At 41.7% G+C, this 16,051-nt stretch overlaps 1 protein-coding gene across 2 annotated transcripts in view; it reads left to right on the plus strand.

Moving 5' to 3' along the window:
• Positions 1 to 16,051, plus strand: part of LOC121571143 (disintegrin and metalloproteinase domain-containing protein 12) — a 168,457-nt gene that overhangs the window by 90,108 nt on the left and 62,298 nt on the right. For both annotated transcript variants that reach the window (XM_041882461.1, XM_041882470.1), the window contains exons 4-6: positions 272 to 350; positions 13,766 to 13,842; positions 15,626 to 15,794. In XM_041882461.1, coding sequence (XP_041738395.1) covers positions 272 to 350; positions 13,766 to 13,842; positions 15,626 to 15,794 — 325 coding nt within the window. The remainder of the gene's footprint in view (positions 1 to 271; positions 351 to 13,765; positions 13,843 to 15,625; positions 15,795 to 16,051) is intronic.

Raw genomic sequence — 16,051 nt, forward strand, 5'->3', positions numbered from 1 at the left:
AAACAGCCTACCCGACCGCGAGGAGGCGTCCGCATGGTCCTAAAGCACGTCGTTGCCTCGTTTTGAATCACATTCCAATGATAAAACTGAGGGGGGCAAAAATACAATTTCAGAACGTCCCTAGTGAAACTTGCGCCCCGGCTCAAAATACTGTACAAGGCCGTTAGAAACCAGTGTGTCCAACTTCTCTCTTGTACTCTAAAAGTGAATGTGTTTTTTTATGTGGAGGTTTTGATGTCTCTATTTTATATTCTGTTCCTTCCTCTTTTAGGGGCCTGTTTGCAAGCCATTACACTGAGACACATTACCTGGAGGATGGGAGTGCCGTCACTGGTGCTCATAACTTTACGGTAGGCTGGAGGTTGAGTGCTTCTTACATTCATGTTTGAATGAACATTGTGTGTTGCTGACTTTAAAGGATGGACCTTTAACGATGTTATGTGAACTCAACTGATGTTTTTCAGATCAAATGGCCCTCCGGCAATGTTGAAAACACGTCTGAAATATAGACATGGCATGAACATCTGAAAGATCAAATGTTGTGATCCAGTAAATGGATTATGACTAACCTAGTTTTTAGTGGGGAATATCTGTCTATTTATTGACATAAAGCCATATTGACATGTAGACCTAACACTTGATGAATTGATACAGGGTTAAATACAGTGCCTTCAGAAAGTATTCGGCTCGATTTGGTCTTATGCGTCAAAATTTGAAATTGTGTTTTTTACATTGAGAGTCTTAGAGCTACAAAATGGCATATCATACATTACATTTGAGGAACAATGGGAAAATAATTATGCTTTGAAAGTTGATAAACTTGTAACCTCACTTTTGAGAAAATGGCCCTTAAATGTTTTGGTAAACCTACTGGAGATCTCTTCTTTGTCTACACCCATTCAGCATCGTTCACATCCTCTTAAGCCTTAGCCCCAACCATCTCTTTAAGGATTCACATGTGAGGCCAAGTACTAAACAACCAAAGATTTGAAGACTAAAGGCTGGTTTATACTACGGGTGTGTTCGTAAATTCAATGTGGAGTGCCAGAGTGTGCTCTGGGCGTTGTCAGATTGTCCATTCGTAAATTCAGAGTGTTTCGCTCTGGACGCTCTGGCCGAGGAGTAGGGTTGAACCGAGCATTCTGACCTAACAACAGCAGTCAAGCACCCAAGCTAACTGGCTAGCTTGCGAGCTACTTCCAGACACAAATGAGAGAACAGCTCACTCTGACCATTTTACTCGCCCTAGCAGATCAGGGTAGGCTTTTTATGTTATCCAGAGCATTGGTGACTGTAACTGTGCTGCTGGCAACAATTAAATTACGCTTTTTTGCAAACGTTTACTGACACCGGCCATATTCAACGGGTGTTGAGCGTTCGTAAATTCGTAAATTATTCTGTTCTCTGGCACACTCAGACGAGAGTGCTCTGAAATCGGAGTAGATAAACAGAGCAAATGTACCAGCTACGTCTATTGACAGTTGTCGCAGTGACATCATGAACATTCTATTGAAATGGTTACTTGCATAGTGGAGTCTTTTGTTTAGACATGTAGCTAGCTATCTAAACAATGAACCATAATCCCAAGTCATAACGTTACTACCCTGCATGAATCGGCATGTAGCTAACAATCCAGGTTGAATGTTAGCTAGCTAGCTAACATTAGGCTATAACTAGCAATGCAAATGGCTCTGAGATAAGAATAATATTACTACACAGATCATACACGTAACTTTAGCTAGCGAGCCAGCCAGCTAACGTTAGCTAGATAGATAACAGTACGCTTTAACTTGAACTGAAAATTACTTTCTGACAAAATTTGAAACATATAATATCTGAAAATGTAGCTAGCTAGACTCTCTTACCCGTAAACATGAATGGACGCTTCTCCCTCTCTGTCCCGGATGCCATGGTTGCCTTAGTTTGAAGATGTAATCCAGAGACAGGTGTTTTATACAACAGCCTTCTGTGTGTTCTCTTTTCGACTTCCTCTGCATATTTGTAATCAAACGCCAGAATTTTCTCCATCTCCTTAGCTAGCATACTCTAATTCCACTGATTTCAAAACTCGGTCCTCCAGAAAGTGGAGAGCCACACTTTTACAGTTCTACTACGTGATATCTTTCAAAAAAGCTGTGTTAGAAAGGATTACCTACACATACTGACCAGCTCATGTTATAGACAGAAGCGTGCTACATGGCAGACCAATCCGAACTCATCTCTCGGCATGTCCAGCCCACCTATTATCTCAGCCAATCATGGTTAGCGGGAAGGTTCCTGTCTTTTTCCATGGCTAAACCAACTAGGCTCCTAATTTAACAATATTATTCGTATTTACAGATGGCATACAAGTTTGTTAATTAAGGCATATTAAAGTTCACATGTTCCTGAAGGCATTTCTGCCAAAAAAAATGCATTTAGAATTTTTTTGTTTTGTTTAGTTTTCCAATGGCTCTCCTGTGAAGTAGTGGCACGTGACATACGCCTTGTTTCCTGAAATGAGTCACATTTTGTTGTGATACAGCCTGAATTAAAAATGGATTAAATTGAGATTTTGTATCACTGGCCTACACATAATAACCCATCATGTCAAAGTGGAATTATGTTTTTAGAAACTTTTACAAATTCATTAAAAATGAAAAGCTGAAATGTCTTGAGTCAATAAGTATTCAACCCCTTTGTTAAGGAAAGCCTAAATAAGTTCAGGAGTAAAAATTTGCTTAACAAGTCACATAATAAGTTGCATGGATTCACTCTGTGTGCAATAATAGTTTGAAAGGATTTTTGAATGATTTAACTAATCTCTGTACACCACACATACAATTATCTGTAAGGTCCGTCAGTCTAGCAGTACATTTCAAACACAGATTCAACCACAAAGAACAGGGATGTTTTCTAATGCCTCTCAAAGAAGGTCACCTATTGGTAGATGGGTAAAATTGTTTACAAAAGCATACATTGAAGATCCCTTTGAGCATGGTGAATGTATTAATTAGGCTTTGGATGGTGTATCAATACACCCAGTCACTACAAAGATACAGGCGTCCTTCCTAACTCAGTTGCCGGAGAGGAAGGAAACCACTAAAAGATTTCACCATGAGGCCGATGGTGACTTTAAAACAGTTACAGAGTTTAATGGCTGTGATAGTAGAAAACTGAGGATGGATCAACAGCATTGTAGTTACTCCACAATACTAACCTAATTGACAAAGTGAGAAGATGGAGGCCTGTACAGAATACAAAAATTCAAAAATGTATATCCTGTTTGCAATAAGGCACTGAATTAAAACTGGAAAATAATATTCTTTAAGGTATTCTTGTCATCGGCAAGGACTAGATAGTTTTTTTTGCATAAAAAGAAACGGCTGAGCTAAGCACAGGCAAAATCCTAGAGGAAAACCTGGTTCAGTCTGCTTTCCAACAGACACTGGGAGACAAATTCAGCTTTCAACAGGACAATAACCTAAAAGACAAGGCCAAATATACACTGGAGTTGCTTACCAAGACGACATTGAATGTTCCTGAGTGACCTAGGATTTGACTTAAATCTGCAAGACTTGAAAATGGCTGTCTAGCAATGATCAACAACCTACTTGACAGCGCTTGAAGAATTTTTAAAAGGATAATGTGCAAATATTGTACAATCCAGGTGTGCAAAGCTCTTAGAAACTTACCCAGAAAGACTCATAGCTGTAGTCGCTGCCAAAGGCGATTCTAACATGTATTGACTCAGGGTGTTAAATACTTATCAAGCTATATTATTGTTTTATTTTTCATAATTATTTTACAAATGTTCGAATTTTTCTTTCACTTTGACTTTACAGAGTATTTTGTGTAAATCGTTGACAAAAAATTACAATTAAATCAAGACTGTATCTCAAGTTAGAGCCAGGTATCATGCTATTTACAGTTGAAGTTGGAAGTTTATATACACTTAGGTTGGAGTCATTAAAACTACTTTTTCAACCACTCCACAAATTTCTTGTTAGCAAACTATAGTTTTGGCAAGTCGGTTAGGACATCTACTTTGTGCATGACACAAGTAATTTTTCCAACAATTGTTTACAGATTATTTCACTTATAATTCACTATATCACAATTCCAGTGGATCAGAAGTTTACATACACTAAGTTGACTGTGCCTTTAAACTGCTTGGAAAATTCCAGAAAATGATGTCATGGCTTTAGAAGCTTCTGAAAGGCTAATTGATATAATTTGAGTCAATTGGAGGTGTACCTGTGGATGTATTTCAAGGGCTACCTTCAAACTCAGTGCCTCTTTGGTTGACATCATGGGAAAATCAAAAGAAATCAGCCAAGACCTCAGAAACATAATTGTAGACCTCCACAAGTCTGGTTCATCCTTGGGAGCAATTTCAAAACGCCTGAAGGTACCATGTTCATCTGTACAAACAATAGTATGCAAGTATAAACACCATGGGACCACGCAGCTGTCATACCGCTCAGGAAGGAGATGCGTTCAGTCTCCTAGAGATGAACATACTTCGGTGCGAAAAGGGCAAATCAATCCCAGAACAACAAGCAAAGGACCTTGTGAAGATGCTGGAGGAAACAGGTACAAAAGTATCTATATCCACAGTAAAACGAGTCCTATATCGACATAACCTGAAAGGCAGCTCAGCAAGGAAGAAGCCACTGCTCTAAAACCGCCATAAAAAAGCCAGACTACGGTTTGCAACTGCACATGGGGCAAAGATCATATTTTTTGGAGAAATGTCCTCTGGTCTGATGAAACAAATATAGAACTGTTTGGCCATAATGACCATCATTATGTTTGGAGGAAAAAGGGGGTTGCTTGCAAGCCGAAGAAAACTATCCCAACCGTGAAGCACGGGGGTGGCAGCATTATGCTGTGGGGGTGCTTTGCTGCAGGAGGGACTGGTGCACTTCACAAAATAGATGGCATCATGAGGAAGGAAAATTATGTGGATATATTGAAGCAACATCTCAAGACATCAGTCAGAAAGTTAAAGCTTGGTCGCAAATGGGTCTTTCAAATGGACAATGACCCCAAGCATACTTCCAAAGTTGTGGCAAAATGGCTTACGTACAACAAAGTCAAGGTATTGGAGAGGCCATCACAAAGCCCTGACCTCAATCCTATAGAAAATGTGTGGGCAGAACTGAAAAAGTGTGTGCGAGCAAGGAGGCCTACAAACCAGACTCAGTTACACCAGCTCTGTCATGAGGAATGGGTCAAAATTCACCCAACTTATTGTGGGAAGCTTGTGGAAGGCTACCGGAAACGTTTGACCCAAGTTAAACAATTTAAAGGCAATGCTACCAAATACTAATTGAGTGTATGTAAACTTCTGACCCACTGGGAATGTGATAAAAGAAATAAAAGCTGAAATAAATAATTATCTCTACTATTATTCTGACATTTCACATTCTTAAAATAAAGTGGTGATCCTAACTGACCTTAGACAGGGATTTTTTTACTAGGATTAAATGTCAGGAATTGTGAAAAACTGAGTTTAAATATATTTGGCGAAGGTGTATGTAAACTTCCGACTTCAACTGTACATTATTGCACAAAGCAGAGTGCTTGTAAGTCATCCAAGACCCGAACATGCTATATTCCAATGGCTGTCAAGGCCATTTTGCTTCATTAGCTTACAGTTTGATCTAGTTAGTAGGTACAGTAAGTACGTGAATGCTAGTGCCAGCTCTCAGATCTGGGTCAACTGAACTTTTTATACTCTTCCTTACAGTAATTAGGTTAACTGTTGAAGGATGGTTTGACAACAGGACAACACAGCGTCTGTTTTAGGCCAGCCTTCAGTTACAATGTGTTGAAGCATTCATAATCAAGCCAACCAAGCCTCATTAGTGATTTTGAAAAGCCTTTCGCTTAACATAGTTAGCAGGCTTGTTCCCCCTTCACAGCTGACTTAATTGAGCAGAGGTGAGGACAGTTCGACAGGTGCTTGGCAGGTGGAAGGGGAAATGGTTTGTGATTTGGCACTGATTGACAATCTAATTTCCTCAAAGCTAAAATACACAGTGATGTTCCTCATTCTTCAGAACATGATTGGTGGTATAAAGTAAAGTAGGAAGAGATGTTAACAGATTATCTTGTCAAAAACTGAGTTTAAATGTATTTGGCTAAGGTGTATGTAAACTTCCGACTTCAACTGTACTGCTTCTCAGAGACCTGGCCCAAATCCCCGTCATTCGCGTGAAGAAAATTACGGAAATACATGGGGCGGAGATCGAGGTGCCTTGTGAGAATTTGTCGGCGAGTGGGTAACCTGCCTCTACCATCCGTTCTATTGGCCAACGTGCAATCACTGGAGAATAAACTGGATGATCTCCGTTCGAGACTATCCTACCAACTGGACATTAAAAACTGTAATATCTTATGTTTCACAGAGTCATGTCTGAACGACGACACAAATAATATACAGTTGGCTGGGTTTTGCATATATTGGCAGGACAGAACAGCTACGTCTGGTAAGACGAGGGGTGGGGGTGTGTGTCTATTTGTCAATAACAGCTGGTGTGCAGTGTCTAATATTGAGGTAGTCTCAAGGTATTGCTAGCTTGAGGTAGAGTACCTCATGATAAAATGTGGACCACACTATCTACCAAGAGAGTTTTCATCTATATTTTTCATAGCCATCTATTTACCACCACAAACCGATGCTGGCACTAAGACCACACTCAACGAGCTGTACAAGGCCATAAGCAAATAAGAAAATGCTCATCCAGAAGAGACGCTCCCAGTGGCCAGGGACTTTAATGCAGGGAAACTTAAATCCATTTTACCACATTTCTACCAGCATGTCACATGTTCAACCAGAGGAAAAAAAACTCTAGACCACCTTTACTCCACACACAGAGACGCATACAAAGCTCTCCCTCGCCCTCCATTTCGCAAATCTAACCATAATTATATACTCCTGATTCCTGCTTACAAGCAAAAAGTAAAGCAGGAAGTACCAATGACTCGCTCAATACGGAAGTGGTCAGATGACACGGATGCTACGCTACAGGACTGTTTTGCTAGCACAGACTGGAATATGTTCCGGGATTCATCCATTGGCATTGAGGAGTATTCCACTTCAGTCACCGGCTTCATCAATAAGTGCATCGACGACGTCGTCCCCACAGTGACCGTACGTACATATCTCAACCAGAAGCCATGGATTACAGGCAACATCCGCACCGAGCTAAAGGCTAAAGCTGCCGCTTTCAAATAGCTGGACACTAATCCGGACGCTTATAAGAAATCCAGCTACGCCCTCAGGCGAATCATCAAACAGGCAATGTGTCAATACAGGACTAAGATTGAATCCTACTACAACGGCTCTGATGCTCGTCGGATGTGGCAGGGCTTGCAAACTATTACAGACAACAGAGGGAAACCCAGCCGCGAGCTGCCCAGTGACGCGAGCCTACCAGATGAGCTAAATGCCTTATATGCTCGCTTCGAGGCAAGCAACCCTGAAGTATGCATGAGAGCACCAGCTGTTCTGGACGACTGTGTGATCACACTTTAAACAGGTCAACATTCACAAAGCCACGGGGCCAGACAGATTACCAGGACGTGTACTCAAAGCATGCGCGGACCAACTGGCAAGTGCCTTCACTGACATTTTCAACCTCTCCCTGACCGAGTCTGTAATACCTACATGTTTCAAGCAGACCACCATAGTCCCTGTGCCCAGGAAATTGAAGGTAACCTGCATAAATGACTACCGCCGCGTAGCATTCACGTCGGTAGCCATGAAGTGCTTTGAAATGATGGTCATGGCTCACATCAACACCATCATCCCAGAAGCCCTAGACCCACTCCAATTCATATACCGCCCCAACAGATCCACAGATGACGCAATCTCAATTGCGCTCCACACTGCTCTTTCCCACCTGGACAAAAGGAACACCTATGTGAGAATTTTGTTCATTGACTACAGCTCAGCGTTCAACACCATAGTGCCCACAAAGCTCATCACTAAGCTAAGGACCCTGTGACTGAACACCTCCCTCTGCAACTGGATCCTGGACTTCCTGACGGTCCACCCCCAGGTGGTAACTGTAGACAACAACACATCTGCCACGCTGATCCTCAACACGGGGGCCCCTCTGGAGTGCGTGCTTAGTCCCCTCCTGTACTCCCTGTTCACCCACGACTGCGTGGCCAAGCACAACTCCAACACCATCATTAAGTTTGCTGACAACACAACAGTGGTAGGCCTGATCACCGACAACAATGAGACAGCCTATAGGGAGGAGGTCAGAGACCTGGCAGTGTGGTGCCATGACAACAACCTCTCCCTCAACGTGAGCAAGAAAAAGGAGCTGATCGTGGACTACAGGAAAAGGAGGGCCGAACACACCCCCATTCACATCTACAGGGCTGTACTAGAGCGGGTCGAGAGTTTCAAGTTCCTTGGTGTGCACATCACCAACAAACTATTATGGTCCAAACACACCAAGACAGTTGTGAAGAGGGTACGACAACACCTTTTCCCCTTCAGGAGACTGAAAATATTTGGCATGGGTCCCCAGATTCTCAAAAAGTTCTACAGCTGCACCATTGAGAGTATCCTGACCGGTTACATCACTGCCTGGTATGCCAACTGCTCGGCATCTGAACATAAGGCGCTACAGAGGGTAGTGCATAAGGCCCAGTATATCACTGGGGCCAAGCTTCCTGCCATCCAGGACCTACACTACCGGTCAAACGTTTTAGAACACCTACTCATTCAAGGGTTTTTCCTTATTTTTACTATTTTCTACATTGTAGAATAATAGTGAAGACATCAAAACTATGAAATAACACATATGGAATCATGTAGTAACCAAAAAAGTGTTAAACAAATCAAAATATATTCTTCAAATAGCCACCCTTTGCCTTGTTGACAGCTTTGCACACTCTTGACAGCTTTGCACACCAGTCTTCTGGTCCGCAGCTGCTCCCTTCTTCTTAACAAGTTCAACTTCAACTTGAGAGTGGAGCATGTGTTATATATCAATACCATTTAAATGAATTGTATCCATAGTACAGAATAATGACTTAAAAGGGTGGACAGCTCCAGATCTGAATGGCAGGAGTGTGTATAAGCTTTTGTTCCAGCCCAGCTTATACCTGATTACAAATCATATAGCCTATAGCTGTGATTCGTTATGTTGATTATTTAAGTCTAGTGTTAGAGCTGGGCTAGGGTTGGAAAATAAACTTTCCCGAAATCCCAGTTGGAGGTATCCCAGAATCAGAAGGGAATAAGCAGGAAATCCGGAATCCAACCAGGATATCTGGAAAACCAGAAAGTTCCCGGAATTTTCTAACCCTAGCATGGGAGAACTGGGCCAGTAGCACAAAGCAAGATGGAGGACAAGGAAAAAAGGAAGAAAGTTGAACATATTATAAAGGATGCACAAGCCTTCTGGAAGATCTGGTGAATGAGAAGATGGCGGATAAGGAAAAAAGGAGAAGATGTGGAAGATGTTTTGAGGGAATATGGAATGGAGGATCACATAGAACTATGAACAGTGACGAGAGTGAGGGTGAATTAATTGTGGTGGCAGGTGCGGTGATGACTGCCGAAAAAGGAGCAGAGTGTAGAGGAAAGCGGTGTGGTGAGGAGGGTTGGCGTCAAGTGCAAAATGAGGGAGACGTGCTTTAGTAGCTCAGAGATGGAACCTGGTGAGAGTAAGGATGTAGTACCTGCGGTGAGGACCGTCGAGTTGGGCCCTCATCCCAAGGATAAAAAGGATGATTCTCGCCCAGTGGGAGTGAGATTTTTGGAGAGAATGGATCCTTGCATATGTGGTGTCAGGTTGGGTGGAGAAGATGTTGGGGACTGTTGAGTTTGTGAGAGTAACTCGGAGTGGACTAGTGATGATATATTGAGTTTCTTCAGTCCAGAGGGAGCGGGCGCTCCGGATCACATGATTAGGGACAATAAATGTGACTTGCTTTGCTCTCCGTAGCAGGGCGCCGTTGAAAGGAGTGATAACGGGGGTGGCATTAAGTGTTGAGGAGGATCAGTTGAAATTCAAGATTGCCGGTGTCTGTGATGCCTGGTGCTTGGTGCGACGCAGATCCGGTGGAGAGCGTGGGGAAACGGAGAAGACATTGTCTGTCTTGCTGAGTTTTGATGTAGAGTTGTTGCCCAACAAGGTCAAGTTAGGAAGTGTAAGTTACCCCACGAGAGCTTTTGTTCTGAAAATACTACAGTGTTTTAGGTGTCAAGTTTATGGGCATGTTGCAGCAGTGTGTAGGAGGGCATGAGGCGAAGGAATGTGTAGTATTGGTGGAATAAGTTGTGTGTGTTAGCTGTGGGGGTGCCCATGGGGCTGGAGATCGGAGGTGTCCGGTGAGGAAGAGAATCGTCTTCAGAGAACCACGTGTGTCTGACAACAGCTGATAATCAGCTGAGGGGACGTACTGTTTCAAAATGAACAAATTCGCAATTGCGGATTAGATGACACATTCTCAGTAGGATAAGCCTAGTATTGATATTTGTTGCTCACTGCATTCATTTTTACTAAACAGTACGGTCTAAATAGTATATAGTATGATTAGTACAAAGTATGTAGTTTTAGTAAGTAGTAGGCAAGACAGATTTCGGACACAGCCACTTAGTTTTTTGGTATCTTAGTACACCGTCTACTTCATCTGTTTCCCTACACTTTCTCCAGAGTTACACATAAGTTTAAGAAGTTTGACATATGAAAAAGGGCAATTCCACGGTAACATAATTGCGCGGAGACTCAGATTTTTCACTTAATATGTATGCCAAACAAAAAACATTGATTTCAATGTTTAACAAACCATACAACTCTATGCACAAGGATTACTTTTAATAATTTAAACTGAACATTTTACAAAAACACATTTACTGGAAGAACTGTGCAGATGCAATGTTTGTTTACAGAATTTCAGTAAAATCTCCCTCAGTTTTTTGTGTTCACGTTTTCCAAAATCTCCGTTAAATATCTGCTCCGAATTAAGATTCAACAATGTCTACAGAAAGAATGGGGTGTCAGCTATGACATGACACATTGACTTTGAAAAAATCTATTTTGGTTATTGAACTGCAATAAGTGAAGTGGATTTACACCCGGTAAAGGAATTGCAGTAACAGAATTTCATCATGGGTCCCTGATCTGTACTACAGAGAAATGCATAAATATGGATATAAATGTCATTCTCTTCATGGTCGAATCCACATACTTTTTATATTGTACAGTATGTCTATGGCACCGACATGTTTAATGTAATGGATGTCAAGGCCATTAGTTTGTGACTCAGCAAAGTATTTTCATAGCAATGCTATTTCAAAAGGTTTCACATAAAGAGTCCCATCTCCTTGCAGAGCAGTAAAGGCTTCTCTTTTGGAGTCAAGTCAGTACAGCTGTAGTGATTGTGAAAAAGTATGAACTGGCTACGGAAAATGCCAGCCTCAAGTATTTCCTCTCACAATTCAGTACTGACGTTCAGTATTTTTCAAACTGACTTTTGGCTAACAAAGCAGTTGGCCTTGGAGTATTTGTTTTCACTCCAAACCAGATACTTCCTCCTCATCATGCTATCTCAGACAGACAATAGCTTCATTATGTGTCTGTACACTTTGATGGCTTCCTTTCCACTTCTCCGTGGTTGACCATTGGTGAAACAAAAGTTACAGTTGAAGTCGGAAGTTTACATACACCTTAGCCAAATACAATTAAACTCAGTTTTTCACAATTCCAGACATTTAATCCTAGTAGAAATTCCCTGTCTTGGGTCAGTTAGGAACACCACTTTATTTTAAGAATGTGAAATGTCAGAATAATAGTAGAGAGAATGATTTATTTCAGCTTTTATTTACTTCATCACATTCCCAGTGGGTCAGAAGTTTACATACACTCAATTAGTATTTGGTAGCATTGCCTTTAAATTGTTTAACTTGGGTCAAACGTTTCGGGTAGCCTTCCACAAGCTTCCCACAATAAGTTGGGTGACATTCCTCCTGACATAGCTGGTGTAACTGAGTCAGGTTTGTAGGCCTCCTTGCTCGCACACGCTTTTTCAGTTCTGCCCACACATTTTCTATAGGATTGAGGACAGGGCTTTGTGATGGCCACTCCAATACCTTGACTTTGTTGTCCTTAAGCCATTTTGCCACAACTTTGGAAGTATGCTTGGGGTCATTGTCCATTTGGAAGACCCATTTGTGACCAAGCTTTAACTTTCTGACTGATGTCTTGAGATGTTGGTTCAATATATCCACATAATTTTCCTTCCTCATGATGCCACATATTCCCCCTCAGGAGACTGAAAAGATTTGGCATGGGTCCTCAGATCCTCAAAAAATTATACAGCTGCACCATCGAGAGCATCCTGACTGGTTGCATCACCGCCTGGTATGGCAACTGCTTGGCCTCCGACCGCAAGGCACTACAGAGGGTAGTGCGTACGGCCCAGTACATCACTGGGGCCAAGCTTCCTGCCATCCAGGACCTCTATACCAGGCGGTGTCAGAGGAAGGCCCTCAAAATTGTCAAAGACTCCAGCCACCCTAGTCATAGACTGTTCTCCCTGCTACCGCACGGCAAGCGGTACCGGAGTGCCAAGTCTAGGTCCAAAAAACTTCTCAACAGCTTCTACCCCCAAGCCATAAGACTCCTGAACAGCTAATCATGGCTGTGACCAATAAAATTTGATTTGATTTGATTTGATTTTGTGAAGTGCACCAGTCCCTCCTGCAGCAAAGCACCCCCACAGCATAATGCTGCCACCCCCGTGCTTCACGGTTGGGATGGTGTTTTTCGGCTTGGAAGTTCCCCCTTTTTCCTCCAAACATAATGATGGTCATTATGGCCAAACAGTTCTATTTTTGTTTCATCAGACCAGAGGACATTTCTCCAGAAAGTACGATCTTTGTCCCCATGTGCAGTTGCAAACCGTAGTCTGGCTTTTTTATGGCGGTTTTGGAGCAGTGGCTTCTTCCTTGCTGAGCGGCCTTTCAGGTTATGTCGATATAGGACTCGTTTTATTGTGGATATAGATACTTTTGTACCTATTTCCTCCAGCATCTTCACAAGGTCCTTTGCTGTTGTTCTGGGATTGATTTGCACTTTTCGCACCGAAGTATGTTCATCACTAGGAGACAGAACGCCTCTCCTTCCTGAGCGGTATGACGGCTGCGTGGTCCCATGGTGTTTATACTTGCATACTATTATTTGTACAGATGAACGTGGTACCTTCAGTCGTTTTGAAATTGCTCCCAAGGATGAACCAGACTTGTGGCGGTTTACAATTGTTTTTCTGAGGTCTTAGCTGATTTCTTTTGATTTTCCAATGATGTCAAGCAAAGAGGCACTGAGTTTGAAGGTAGGCCTTGAAATACATCCACATGTACACCTCCAATTGAGTCAAATGATGTCAATTAGCCTATCAGAAGCTTCTAAAGCCATGACATAATTTTCTGGAATTTTCCAAGCTGTTTAAAGCCACAGTCAACTTAGTGGATGTAATCTTCTGACCCACTGGAATTGTGATACAGTGAATTATAAGTGAAATAATCTATCTGTAAACAATTGTTGGAAAAATTACTTGTGTCATGCACAAAGTAGATGTCCTAACCGACTTGCCAAAACTATAGTTTGTTAACAAGAAATTTGTGGAGTGGTTGAAAAACAAGTTTTAATGACTCCAACCTAAGTGTATGTAAACATCCGACTTCAACTGTAAGTATACTATAGTATATTAAAGAACGTCCTGACTTGAGTGTCATGTTGGTATTTTTCAGAAGAACTGCTACTACCATGGAGAAGTGGAGGGCCACGCTAACTCTGACGTTACTCTCAGCACCTGCTCTGGCTTCCGGTAAGTAACACTTCAGTCTATAGGATCCCAGAAGCCTCAGTCAGACATTCTGTGTAAGTGGCCACAGTCATGACCCACAGCATTTTCTATTCATGTTATTCATTCAGCATTACCTATATTGCTTTAGGGCAATTCCACACCAGCAGGAGCGGAAAATATTTTTGGGATCTCAGATTGTCTGGCAATTCTCACATATGAACTTCATTGGGAGGAAGGATGTGTATCACAAACCATTTGAATGTGAAAATGTTTATTTCAGAATCAAAGACATACTCCATATTTTAGAGCACACCAAAAGGAGTATAGTGACACCAAGATGTTGTCTGTATCATGTACTGTTCACAGATCATAGGGTCATAAATAAGGCATGTATAGATGGCCACTTTCATTATATTTTCAGAAAAATGTTTTGTGATACAAATGTCAAAAGCATCTCAATTATCCTTCCTCCCAATGAAGTTTATGTGAAAATTGCCAGAACAATCTGTGATACCAAAAATATTTTCAGCTGGAGTGGAATCGCCCTTTAACCCATTAAAGCTCTGTCAACAAGCAGGTATGAGTGTCCACTTACCCAAGAGTATAGAAGAGTCCACCAAAAGTGTATAAGAGATCCCTAGACGGAGAACATGGTCTTGGTCTGGGCCACCCAGTGATTATCTGTACTCTCCTCCACTCTCCTCTGGGCATGTGTCTGTGCCTAATGGCCACCTGGAAGTAATAAAGCTGCCTGGCTGAGTCTAAACCGCAACAGAAAGCCTGCTGATGTACGCTCATCTCCTGCTTAATTACCCCAAAACTACAGATGCATTATGTGACGAGAAAACGTTTAATATGCCATGAAACCTTTTAACGACGCAATAAAAGCTAATGAAGAGGAACATTTAGCGGTAATACATTTGTGATAAAAATGTTGACCTGAATAAGAGTCCACCCCCAAGGAGTTTTACTGGTAATTCTTTTTTTAATCTTGTACTTCACAAAATCCTTGAGGCAGACAGATGTTTGACGAGCAATATGTGGCTTGGCTTCAATGCCAAAACAAATTGTTTCAGAGTCTTAGTTGGCCTAAGAGCCTCTTCTGGGAGTTGAATCTACTGTAAGTCAGTGGGGCCATTTACATTGACTGAGTTATTTCACTAAGAGCCATTAGTTCAGTCCCCAAATCCAGTAAGAAATAAAACAAATCTAAATAATCCAGCTGCAAGAAATTAAATAAAGATTGATTTAACCAGCTGAGTTTTAAGGCTGTGTATTAATCCAAAGGAAACGCAGTACAAAGAGAAAAAAAAACTAAATATATAAGCAGGCCTTAGAAATATCCTTCCACACTTTGGTCCTTGGAAGTCAATAGTCCACAGTCCACACAAAGGAAACTTCTCTTGATGATCAATACAATATCCCTTACCAGTTCTTGACTTGGACTGAAATAGGTGCTGGTACTCATTTTGGGTGCTGATACTGTATATATTTAGGTGCAGGAGCTCCACAATACTTTTGAGCTAATATTATATAAGAGGTACAGGAGCAGTAGAAAAATGTAGGCGCTGCTACTCAGTTCCGGTGAGCTCCTGCCCAAGTCAAGCACTATCACTTACAAGACTTTGAGAAAGTTCTCACTCAAAGTGAAAGACCTTTAAACTATAAACAGTTTCCTAGTTACAAACATTTCTGACCACAACATGCAGTCAAGAACCAAGATGGCTTCCCCCTTCTGGTCACGGAATGCTTTGTCCACACAATGTATTATGCCAGATTTGCCTTGTCTTCCCTTCTCTTACAGGGGTTTCATCTCACTTGAAAATAAGACCTTCATCCTTGAACCATCGTTGGACCAGGACAATTATACACACATCATTTACAGAGGGGAAAACCTCAACCTGTCCCCTGGAACCTGTGGTCATGACTTCAACATGTCCTCTGTTACCCCTGACAACCAATTCAGTACCAGGGTAAGGCTCATCGACAACAAATACAAATTTTCTTCTGACCATTTGCAGTAGATAACCTTCATCAAATACCACATTAGAAATATTGTAGGATTCCATTAACAAAACTGTTCATGATAAAATCATTACATTACATTTACATTTTAGTCATTTAGCAGACGCTCTTATCCAGAGCGACTTACAGGAGCAATTAGGGTTAAGTGCCTTGCTCAAGGGCACATTAACGTCATTTAGCAGACGCTCTTAGCCAGAGCGACTCA

This window comes from Coregonus clupeaformis, chromosome 1 (assembly GCF_020615455.1).
Source record: "Coregonus clupeaformis isolate EN_2021a chromosome 1, ASM2061545v1, whole genome shotgun sequence".
Lineage (NCBI taxonomy): Eukaryota > Metazoa > Chordata > Actinopteri > Salmoniformes > Salmonidae > Coregonus > Coregonus clupeaformis.